General features: G+C 34.1%; 1 protein-coding gene across 1 annotated transcript in view; it reads left to right on the top strand.

Moving 5' to 3' along the window:
- The window catches only part of CFAP47 (cilia and flagella associated protein 47), a 965,255-nt gene that overhangs the window by 828,377 nt on the left and 123,875 nt on the right, over positions 1 to 13,003 (top strand). Inside the window, exon 61 of the mRNA XM_036744194.1 lies at positions 1,745 to 1,900. Within this exon, the coding sequence (XP_036600089.1) occupies positions 1,745 to 1,900 (156 nt within the window). The remainder of the gene's footprint in view (positions 1 to 1,744; positions 1,901 to 13,003) is intronic.

Here is a 13,003-nt window from a genome sequence, read left to right as displayed (position 1 = left end):
TGCATAAGACCCTCCTGATCAATAAACTCCAGTGGTTCCCTATTACTTCTAGGATCAAACACAAACTCCTTTGTTAGGCATATAAAACCCTTCCCAATTTACCTCCAACCCATATTTCCAGGATTATTACACATCATTCTTCTTCCTCAACCCTTCTGTCTCCTGGAATCCCTATTTTCAGAGCTCAGTTCAAGCATTATTTCTTACTTATGGTGTTTTTGTTAATCAGCTAGTGATCCCCCCCCATTAGCTTCTATTAGTTTAGTACCTTTTTTGCATATAATTGCATGTAATGTTGTTCCCTCCAATAGAATACAAGCTCTGTGAGAAAAGACTATTTTCTTTTTATCTTTATATCCTCTAGCACAATGACTAGCACATAGTACTTTAAAATGTTTGCTGAGTTATTGATTGATTGGTTTTATATATATATATAATATATATATATATATATATGTGTGTGTGTGTGTGTGTGTGTGTGTGTGTATATATGCATTCAGAAGGTTACTTTGTCAGTCATGTCAATGATGAATATTGCTTTAAAATGTAAAAGCTGGAAGATATAGTTTCCAATCCAACCATTTATCCATCTATTCATTGATTCAAATATACTAAGTACAATGAATTATTCTAGGTAATGAAAAAAAGATATTTCTATGTACATCAAAGTAGTTATAAGCATAAGATTGAAATGTCTGTAAAAATTAAAATATGATTCCCATTCATATAGTTTCCCATAGACTTGGTTCCAGAGGAAAGAGGAGTCAGAATCAGAAAGAGAGAGAGAGAGAGAGAGAGAGAGAGAGAGAGAGAGAGAGAGAGACTTTCAAGCTCCTTGTTTGTGTCATTTTGTTCTAAAATGGAGCTGCTGACTTTCACTCATTCCTGCACCCTAAAATCATGTTTTGATTTTTCAATATAGGATCATTACATAACAATCAAAAGTATTAAATGCTTTCATCTAATGATACGGATTTAGTAGCTTGATATTCCTTATCTAAATAAGAATCATTTATTGGATAAATATAAATATATGTTCAGATTACATTTTACATAATTATCACACTTTTTTTTTAGTTTTCATAACATTTAAAACTAGTTTGTTATTTTTACAATTGTTAAAGTAGGATAAATTTAAAATATTTTAAGTGAAAAATTTAGACTGACCCAATTAGTAGTTGAAGAAATAACATAACTAAAGAAGTATGTAATATAAAACTCTGATATCAATGATGTTACTTGATCAATTTTCAATAAATTCTACTGTGAAGAAAATTTGTTTTTCTTCTAAGCATTTATTAAATGTGCCCAGTCCCTACTTTCTCTTTATTTTTTCCCAGCATTGCTATTTAATTATAAAGAGATTATTCAATATATCAACTACATATATGGTAGTTGATAACAATTTTAAAAGGAAGTCATTTACTCTTCCTCAATAATCCAGTGTTGGAACAAACTTTGAATAGTTATCCCAACTCCCAGTGCTGTGATTTATTCCATAGACTATCCTGGAGTTTCATTTTCTGATTATTATCTTGAAGAATTTTCCCCCTGAGTTCTGGAATCATTTTCTTCCTTTGCTGTAGTTTCAGTGTTTGAACATGACATAAGTTTCTATGCCTTTTCACTAAAGGCTAGTTGGAAACAGGAAAAGGGTTTTTCACCCTTTCATGTCATAAGAATCCCAAATCATCAGAGAATAATCATGAATCAAAATAATAGAATACATCCTTGTTGTTTCTAGCTAGTATAATCAGTCGAGCCCGGCATCGAGTGGAAGAGACAGTACAAGTGCTTCTAACTGGTGTAGTTTTTGAATCATCAGAACAACGAGAATTAGTGGTGATTCCCAAAAAACCACCTGTGGAAGATGATCAGAAGCAAGAACCAGTAAATGATGGTAAGATTGCTTTTTACATAAGTTTCCTAATGGAAGAAAAATTATCTTCTCTAGAGAATTCTCAATTGTTCAAAGCTTTGTATCTATTTTTTTCCCTTTCAATTCATGGAAGAATTATGTCTCACCTGAATTCCTAAAAGTGCTTATACTTTTTACGTTAATAGTTTTTGTAAGTGATGGCAGATTAAATGTTATTAATGACATCTTTATTATTAGTAGTAGTATTTATTAATGGCATCTTAAAAGTACTTCATAGCTGCGGGAAAAGGAGAGATAAAAATTGTGGCAGCTATATTTTCTTCTTTCCTTCCCCCATCGGCCCTTTTGATTCTCTATATTTCCTTGTGGCATATATACTGAAGACTGTAACTATCACTTTTTGTAGTGTCCCTGTTTTTAAACTGATAACACTGAATGCATATCCCTTTTAATAATTGTGAAAATTAACATGTGAGTAGATAAGACTTCTTCACTCCCATCCCCCCATGAGAATTGTTATATAAAAATACAGGTTCTATTTTGCGGCAACATAAAATTATTTTGAACTTTATCCATGTGTCATTTATAAATATAAATAATTTAATGGTATATGTTGCTATATATTTTCTCCAATATTATGTCATTTGAGTTGAAATGAATAGCATTCTTAAATCATTTTGAAAGGCACAACATTTTGAGAGAGTCACAAATTACAGATACAAGGGCTTGTTTTGTATTTGGAAGTGATATTTCATGTTTATCAACTCTTGCTTCTGCATGGATGACAAAATATTGATTTGGGACAGCTCTTCTTCTCTGGCATGGGAAACAGTAATGAAATGCTTTGACACCAAAGGTACCAGAATCATTTGTGTTTCTGACAGTTTCGAGTTATCAGTGACATAATATTGTTACTTCTGGGTGAATTTGATATCCGTTAGGAAATCAAAATACTTGATATTTTTGTATAATCTATGATAACTGAAATAACATAAATAAAAATGTGAAATACTAAGAAAACTGCCAAGCAAACTCTTCTGTTTTCTTTTCTTCCCTTTTCTATAGTGGTGATTTATTGATTTTGTATAGGGTGCTCAGTAAGCAGATTTTTTATAAAAGGAGTCAAAGATATATGTTAATTATTTTAATGAGTTTAATTTTAAAACTTAAGCATAATAAATTCTTAAAATATGTGTTTGTTTATAAAATAAAACCATTTATGAAATGTAATCTTTAAGCTATTTACAATTTTTAAGAGGGAGGAATAAATGTATAAATACCTTTAATCAAATTTAGGAAGGACATTTTATTTGCTTCTGTACTCCCTTTTGATCATTTTCACCTGCATATATGTTGTTGGATTTTGTTACAGGTTTATTTCAATTGTCAATATGTATGGTACTGATTATTGTTTTCAGAAGCTGAATAAAGAATGTTGTTATTGGAATACCTAAAGTTGTTTTAGGATTGTTTTTTGGTGGTAAAAACTAAATTCCAGAGGTGTAAATTATAATTTTTTTTATTATCTTCCTGAAAAAAAACCAGAAAATATTAATGGCCACAGTATTTAACCATGATATCTTGCTGGATGAAGATAATAGTTGCATTTTATGAAGGGCAAGTATATCAAGCTATACTTGTGTTTTAATACATTGACCATAAAAATACGCTTATTGCAATGATTATCATGTCCCCTCTCCTATGTAAGTTTGTATTTCTGCTATAGCTTTACTGCTTTGGGTTTTTTTTACTTTTCATTTAATTCCCAAATATGGTGTTTTGCTTGAGGTAAAAATTAAATGGTCTCCCTTAGGGAGGTTCTAGAGAGGCTACATAGCAACCCAGGCTTTGAAAGGTAGACCCATGAATACAATTGAGATTTCTAAAAGCCAATAAAGAGCACTAGGTTTTTTTGTGACTTGATTTTTCTAATCAGTGATTCTCTTTCAAAAAGTACCATGGAAGACTCCCTTGAAAAGCTCTTTCTGCTACTTAACCCTATCTGAATTTAGCATTCTTATAGATCCTTTTCCTTTGAGTCTTTTCTGGTCATTCATTTACTGTCATTTTTCCTCATCTAAAATGCATTTGGCTAGTGCTTTAAATCACATAATTTATGTTACATAATTCTTTATTGCGTATAACTGTATGAGTTTAATTATTTTATGCTTCTACTCTGTCAGGTATCTCTCAGATCATGAATACCCAAGAGAACTGAGTATAATATTCAGTAGTTCTCTTTCTATTATGCCAAATGATTTTCAAAAAGAATATTAAGTAACTACTGTGTGCAGTGGGGCAGTGAATAGAGCACCTGTCCTTGAGTAAAGAGGACCTAAGTGCAAATCTGGCCCCAAACATTTTCTAGCTGACTGACCCTGGGCAAGTCACTTAATGCTGTTTGTTTCAGCTCCCTCATCTGTAAAATGAGCTACATGTTGGTCCTTTAATTTCATATATATATATATATATATATATATATACACACACACACACACACATACACATATGTACATGTATGTGTGTATATATATATATATATATATTGTGTACACACACACATACACACACACATATATATATTATATATATATATTATATATATATATATAATATATATATATGTATATATATATATATATAATATATATATATATATATGCATGCATATCTATCTTTGGGATATAGACCTACAGTGATATTGCTGGGTAAAAAAGTATGCACAGATTTCAGCCCTTTTATGCATAATTACAAATTGCTCTCTAAAATAGATGAACCAGTTCATAACTCAAATAACAGTGGATTAATGTCCCAGTTATTCAATATCCCTCTGACATTTGTAATTTTCCTTTACTGTCAAGTTAACCAATCAGATAGGTGTGGGGTGGTATCTCAGAATTCTTTTAATTTGCATTCTCTAATCAAGTTATTTAGAGCATTTTTTCATATGACTAGAGATGGCTTTGATTACTTCACCTTAAAACTGCCTCTTCATATCTTTGACTATTTCTCAAATGGAAAAATGACTCATATTCTTATAAATTTGACTTACTTTGATACATATGTGAGAAATGAGGCATTTATCAGAGATTTTCCCCAGTTTTCTGCTTTCCTCTCAATCTCGGCTGCACTGGTTTTGTTTGTACAAACCCTTTTTAATTTAATGTAATCAAAGTTATTTATTTTATATCTTATAATGTTCTCTGTCTCTTGTTTGATCATAAAATCTTTCCTTATCCATAGATCTGAAAGGTTACCTATTCCATTCTCTCCTAATTTGCTTATGGTATTGCTCTTTATGTCTAAATCATGTGCCAATATTGACTTTTTCTTGGAATATTGTATGAAAGGTTAGTCTATATTTAATTTATGTCAAATCACTCTGCAGTTTTCCCAGCAATTTTATCAAACATTATATTACTGTGGTCATTTATTATTTTTGTTATGTACCTAATTTATACCACTCTATTTCTTAGCCACTACCAGATTGTTTTGATGATTACTGCTTTGCAATACAGTTTGGTATCTGGTACTGCTAGGCCACTTTCCTTCATATTTTTTTTTCATTAATTCCTGTGATATTCTGGACTTTCTGTTCCTCCAGATGAATTATGTTGTTATTTTTTCCTACTTCTATAAAATAGTTTTTGGTAGTCAGATTAGTACAGCAATGAAAAAATAAATTAACTAAGGTAAAATTATCTTTGTATTATATTTGTTCATCCTACCCATAAACAATATTTTTCCAACTGTATAGATCTAACTTAATTTATGTGAAAAGTGTTCCATAATTGTCTTCATATAGTTTCTAGGTTTGTCTTGTCAGATACACTCCCAAGTATTTTATTTTTTTCTACAGTTGTTTTATATGGAATTTCTTTTTCCATCTCTTTTTTGTTGGAATTTGTTGGTAATATATAGAAATGCTGATGATTTATATGGGTTCATTTTATAACCTGCAACTTTGCTAAAGGTGTTACTCATTTCAACTAGTTTTTTTTATTGGATTCTCTAGAGTTCTTAAAGTATATCACCACATCATCTACTACAAAGAGTGGTACTTTTGTTTCTTCCTTGCGTATTCTAATTCTTTCCATTTATTTTTCTTGTCTTATTGCTACAGCTAGCATTACTAGTACAACACAGACTAATAATGGTGATACTCTTTGCTTCACAACTGATGTTATTGGGATAGCTCCTATCTTATCCTTATTACAGATAATGCTGGCAGATTATTTTAGATAAATACTACTTATTATTTTAAGGAAAGCACCATTTATCCCTATGTTTTCTACTGTTTTTAAAGGAGTGTGTTGTGTTTTGTCAAAAACTTTTTCTACGTCTATTGAGGTAATCATGATTTTGTTTCAGTTATAGATGTGGTCAATTATAATCACAGTTGTTCTAATATTTAACAAGCATTGCATCCCTGGTATGAATCCCACCTGCTCAGAGTGAATGTTCTTTGTGATGTATTGTTGTAATTTCCTTGCTAGCATTTTCTTTAATTTTTTTCATCAATAATGATTTCAGAAATTGGTCTATAATTAATGTTCTCTGTTTTTTATCTTTTTGGTCTAGGAATAAGCATCATTTTGCTTTGTAAAAGAATTTGGTACATCCCTCTTGTTTGTTTTTTCTAAATAGTTTACATACTATTGAAATTAATTGTATTTTATAGAATTTGCTTGTAAAGCCATCTCCTCCTGGGGAATTTTTCTTAGGCAGCTCATTGGTGGCTTCTTCAGTTTCTATTTCTATGATAGGGTTATTTCAGTATTCTGTTTCTTCTGTTAATCTGGGCAATTAATATTTTGTGGATATTTATTCATTTCACTTAGAGTGTTAGATTTATATAATGTCAAAAAAGTTCTAATACTTGCTTTGATTTCATTTTCATTGGTGGGGAATTTACCCTTTTCATTTTTGATACTAGTAATTTGATTTTCTTCTTTCATTCTTTTTTTTATTCTTAATTTAAATTTATTTATTTAACATATTTAGTTTTCAGCATTGATTTTCACAAGAGTTTGAATTACAAATTATCTCCCCATTTCTACCTTCCCCTCCACTCCAAGATGGTGTATATTCTGGTAGGGCAAGATAAATTTCTACACCCCGTTACCTGTGTATCTTATTTTCTAGTTGCATGCAAAAACTTTTTTTTTGTTTTTGAACATCTGTTTTTAAAACTTTGAGTTCCAAATTCTTTCCCCTCTTCCCTTCTCACCCACCCTCCCTAAGAAGTCAAGCAATTCAACATAGGCCACATGTGTATCATTACGTATAACCCTTCCACAATACTCATGTTGTGAAAGACTAACTACATTTTGCTCCTTCCCAACCCATCCCACTTTATTGAATTTTCTCCCTTGACCCTGTCCCCTTTCAAAAGTGTTTGTTTTGGATTACCTCCACCCCCATCTGCCCTCCCCTCCATTATCCCTCCACTTTTCTTTAATCTTCCTCCCTCTTCTTTCCTGTGGGGTAAGATACCCAATGGGGTATGTATGGTGTTCCCTCCTCAGGCCAAATCTGATGAGAGCAAGGTTCACTCATTCCCCCCTCACCTGCGCTCTCCCCTCCTCCCACAGAACTGCTTCCTCTTGCCACCTTTATGCGAGATAATCCACCCCATTCTATCTCTCCCTATCTCCCTCTATCAGTATGTTCCTCTCTCATCCCTTAATTTGATTTTATTTCTTTTAGATATCTTCCCTTCATCTTCAACTCACCCTCTGTCTGCTCTCTCTCTCTTTTATATATATACACACACATAGATATATACATACATACACATTCACATATATATATATATATATATATATATATATATATATATACATAAACATATGTATATATGCATATTCCCTTCAGCTACCCTAATACTGAGGTCTCATGAATCGTACATGTCATCTTTCCAGGTAGGAATGTAAACAAAACAGTTCAACTTTAGTAAGTCCCTTGCAATTTCTTTTTCTTGTTCTTTTCCTTGATTGCCTTTCCATGTTTCTCTTGATTCTTGTGTTTGAAAATCAAATTTTCTATTCAGTTCTGGTCTTTTCACTGAGAAAGCTTGAAAGTCCTCTATTTTATTGAAAATCCATATTTTGCCTTGGAGCATGATACTCAGTTTTGCTGGGTAGGTGATTCTAGGTTTTAATCCTAGCTCAATTGACCTCCAGAATATCGTATTCCAAGCCCTTCGATCTCTTAATGTAGAAGCTGCCAGATCTTGGGTTATTCTGATTGGGTTTCCACAATACTCAAATTGTTTCTTTCTGGCTGCTTGCAATATTTTCTCCTTGATCTGGGTACTCTGGAATTTGGTGACAATATTCCTAGGAGATTTCTTTTTGGGATCTATTTGAGGAGGCGATTGACGGATTCTTTCAATTTCTATTTTGCCCTGTGGCTCTAGAATATCAGGGCAGTTCTCCTTGATAATTTCTTGAAAGATGATATCTAGGCTCTTTTTTTGATCATGGCTTTCAGGTAGTCCAATAATTTTTAAATCCTCTCTCCTGGATCTATTTTCCAGGTCAGTGGTTTTTCCAGTGAGATATTTCACATTGTCTTTCATTTTTTCATTCCTTTGGTTCTGTTTTATAATATCTTGATTTCTCATAAAGTCACTAGCTTCCACTTGCTCCAATCTAATTTTTAAGGTAGTATTTTCTTCAATGGTCTTTTGGACCTCCTTTCCCATTTAGCTAATTCTGCCTTTCAAGGCATTCTTCTCCTCATTGGCTTTTTGGAGCTCTTTTGCCATTTGAGTTAGTCTATTTTTTAAGGTGTTGTTTTCTTCAATGTATTTTTCAGTATTTTTTTGGGTCTCCTTTAGCAAGTTATTGACTTGGTTTTCATGGTTTTCTCACATCCTTCTCATTTCTCTTCCCAATTTTTCCTCTACTTCTCTAACTTGCTTTTCCAAATCCTTTTTGAGCTCTTCCATGGCCTGGGACCAGTTCATGTTTGTCTTGGAGGTTTCTGTTGTAGGCTTTTTGACTTTGTTAACTTCTTCTGGCTGTATGTTTTGGTCTTCTTTGTCACCAAAGAAAGAATGCAAAGTCTGAGACTGAATCTGCGTGCGTTTTCGCTGCCTGGCCATATTCCCAACCAACTAGCTTGACCCTTGAGTTTTTCAGTGGGGTATGACTGCTTGTAGACTAAAGAGTTCTATGTTCCACGTTTGGGGGGGAGGTGCCAGCTGTGTCACACCAGCACTACTCCTTGCCCAAGAGCCCTCAACCCGGACTGGGCTTAGATCTTCAGCAGGCTGTGCACTCCTGCTCTGATCCGCCACTTAATTCCTCCCACCAGGTGGGCCTGGGGCCAGAAGCAACAGCAGCTGTAGCTACCCCACCTCTGCTGTCCCCGGGGCTGGAAGCCGAACCTCGAACTCCTTCCACTCCTGCAGCTTTTCCCACTAACCTTCTTCGCTGTCTTTGGTGTTTGTGGGTTGAGAAGTCTGGTAACTGTCGCAGCTCACTGATTCAGGGTGCTAGGGCCCACCCCGCCCGGCTCCTGGTCTGGTTGGTCTGCGTCGCTCAAGCTGGGCTCTGCTCTGCTCCGCTCCCAGCTTCCAGCTCCGTGTGGGATAGACCTCACCCAAAGACCATCTAGGCTTTCCTGGCCTGGAGCCCTGCTTCCCTCTGCTGTTTTGTGGGTTCTGCAGTTCTATAATTGGTTCAGAGCTATTTTTTATAGGTTTTTGGAGGGACTGGGCAGGGAGCTCACGCTGGTCCCTGCTTTCCAGCTGTCATCTTGGCTTCGCCCCCCTTTCATTCTTTTTAAAATAAATTAATCCATGGTATATTTAGTTTTTCCTATGAAAGTAGTTCCTAGTTTTATTTATTACTTCAATCATTTTCCTACTTTGAATTTTATTAGTCTCTCCTTCGATTTTTGGGATGTCCAATTTGGTGTTTAATAGGGGAATTTTAATTTGTTTTATTTCTAGGATTTTTGTTTGTTTCATGCTCAATTCATGGATCTGCTTTCTTTATTTTATTAATGTAAGTCAAATCAGACCAATGCCTTCTATCCATGTATACTCCTTCTAATTGCCTTAATAATGACAAAGATTTCAGAATTACAAATATCAGCTTCCTATGTAGGAATGTAAATGGTTTGACCACATTGAATGATTTCTTTTTCTTTTTTACCTTTTTATGATTCTCTTCTGTCCTGTATTTGAAAGTGAAATTTTCTATTCAGCTCTGAGATTATTATAAGTAATGCTCAGAAATCCTCTATTACATTAAATATCTCTTTTCCCTGTGAGGGATTTACATTCAGTTTTTCTGGGTAGGTGATTCTTGGTTGTAATACTAGTTCTTTTGCCCTCTTAAATACCATATTCCAAGCCTGGGTATGTGATTCTTGGCAATGTACAAGCTGCTAAATCTTGTATTATTCTGACTGTATCTCTACAGTATTTAATTGTTTCTTTCTAGCTGCTTGCAATATTTTCTCTTGACCTGGGAACTCTGGAATTTGACTATAATATTCCTAGGTGTTTTCATTTTGAGATCCCTTTCAGGAGGGGATTGGTAGATTCAGATTGGTAGAATAGTTTCCCTTGAAAATTTCTTGAAAGATCGTTTTTACGCTCTTTCTTTGATCATGGCTTTCAGATAGTCCAATAATTCTTCAATTATCTCTTCTTGATCTATTTTCTAGGTCAGTTGTTTTTACAATTAGGTATCTCACATTTTCTTTTTTTTCTTTTCATTTTCTTTTACTGTTTCCTTGATATTTCATGGAATCATTTGTTTCCTCTTGCCCAATTCTAATTTTTAAGTAATTATTTTCTTCAGTAAGCTTTTGTATCCCCTTTTCTATTTATCCAATTCTACTTTTTATGTAGTTTTTTTTCTTCAGTGGATTTTTGAGCTCTTTTACCATTAGGCCACTTCTGGTTTTTTTTAAGGTGTTATTTTCTTCAGTATTTGTGTGTGTGTGTGTGTGTGTGTGTGTATGTCTGTGTGTCTGTGTGTCTGTGTCTGTGTCTGTGTCTGTGTCCGTGTTTCCTTTACCAAGCTTACATCCTTCTCATTCTTTTTTTCCAATTTTTCCTCTGCCTATCTTATACAGATGATAAGAAAGGAAACTAATTATATTAAAATAGAACTTTCACAGCATTTTTTTAAAAACAGTATTAGTATTTTATTTTCCCCAGTTAATGTAAAAACAATCTTAACATTCATTTTTAAAACTTTTGTTTCCAAATTCTTTTCCTTTCTCCCTTCCCCCAAACCCCATTGAGAAGGTAAGCAATTTGATATAGGTTATACATATGTAGTCATGCAAAACACTTCCATAATAGTCAGGTTGTAAAAGACTAACTGTATTTCCCTCCAACTATCCCTCCCCCCATTAATTCTATTATTTCTCTCCTTTTATCCTGTCCCTCCTCAAAAGTGTTTGGCTTCTGACTAACCCCTTGCATAATCTGCCCTCACTTCCATTGCCCCCTTTCTTTTATTCCCTTCCCCCTACTTTCCTGTAAGGTAAGATAGATTTCTACACTGAATTGAGTATGTATGTTCTTTGAGCCAATTTTGATGAGAGTAAGATTCACTCCCTCTTACCTCTCACCTCTTCCCCTACACTATAAAAGCTCGTTTATGTGAGATAATTTACCCCATTCTACATCACCCTTTCTCTGTCTCCCAGCACGTTCCTCTCTCATCCTTTAATTTTATTTCTTAGATATTATCCCTTTATATTCAACTCACACTTGTGATCTCTGTCTATACATACTTCTAATTACCCTAATAAGGAAAAAGGTCTTATAAGTTACAAATATCATCTTTCCATGTGGAAATATAAACAGTTTAACTTTAATAAGTCCCTTATGATTTCTCTTTCCTATTTACCTTTTCATACTTTCTTGAATCTTGTATTTGAAAGTCAGATTTCCTATTTAGCTCTGGTCCCTTCCCAAGAATGCATAAAATGCTTCCAACTCATTGAATGTTGATTTTTTCCCCTCATGGATTATACTCAGTTTTCCTGGGTAGGTGATTCTTGGTGGTAATCCTAGCTCTTTTGTTCTCCAGAATATCATAGTCTAAGCCCTGTGATCCTTTAATGTAGAAGCTGCTAAATCTTGTGTTATCTTGATTGTGGTTCCACAATACTTGAATCATTTCTTTCTGGCTGCTTGCAATATTTTCTCCTTGACCTGGGAACTCTGGAATTTGTCTATACCTGGGAGTTTTCATTGTGGGATCTCTTTCAGGAGGTGATTGGTAGATTCTTCCAATTTCTGTTTTACTCTCTGGTTCTAGAATATCAGAACAGTGTTCCCTTGATAATTTCTTGAAAGATGAGGTCTAGTCTTTTTTTTTATCATGACCTTCAGGTAGTTCAATAATTTTTTAATTATCTATTTTCCAGGGTCAGTTGTTTTTCCAGTGAAATATTGTACATTGTTTTCTGTTTTTTCAATCTTTCGGTTTTGTTTTATAATTTCTTGATTTCTCATAAAGTCATTAATTTCCATTTGGTCCATTCTAATGTTTAATGGATTTTGTTCTTCAGTGAGCTTTTTGAAGTCCTTTTTCATTTGGCCCAATCTTTTCTTCAAGGCATTCTCCTCATTGGCTTTTTGGACCTCTTTTGCCATTTTGTCTGGTCTGTTTTTAAGGTGTTATTTTCTTCAGTATTTTGGGGGTCTCCTTTGGCAAACTGTTGACTTGTTTTTCATGATTTCTTGCCTTTTTCAACTCTTTATTAAGGTAGGACTGTGCTTCCAGTGTGGAGGGTGTACTGTCCCAAGCTTCTCGGGTTTTGTGCAGCTGTTTTCAGAGATACCTCTAGGCACCTGTAAGTTTTTGGTTCTTCCAAGGTGGTATGATCTAAAGTGAGATTTCTGTTCATGAGTGACCAGAAACACTCTTTTCTGTCCTACAACTGAAAAGGGTCCTCTCTCCACTCCTCCCCTAAGCTCTGGTGTGCCAGTGTTCCTTCTTACTCTGCGACTGCCACCCAGGACTGTGAACTAGATTCAAGAATGGGAAAAGCAACAGAATCCTGCCTCAGTACTAGGAAAGAGACCTCTGTAATCTCCTTCTGACCAGTTGTTTGATCCCCTTGCCCTCTGTTGGATGAAAA

The sequence above is a fragment of the Trichosurus vulpecula genome, chromosome 2 (assembly GCF_011100635.1).
Source record: "Trichosurus vulpecula isolate mTriVul1 chromosome 2, mTriVul1.pri, whole genome shotgun sequence".
Classification (NCBI taxonomy): Eukaryota; Metazoa; Chordata; class Mammalia; order Diprotodontia; family Phalangeridae; genus Trichosurus; species Trichosurus vulpecula.
This window is presented reverse-complemented; position numbering and strand designations above follow the sequence as displayed.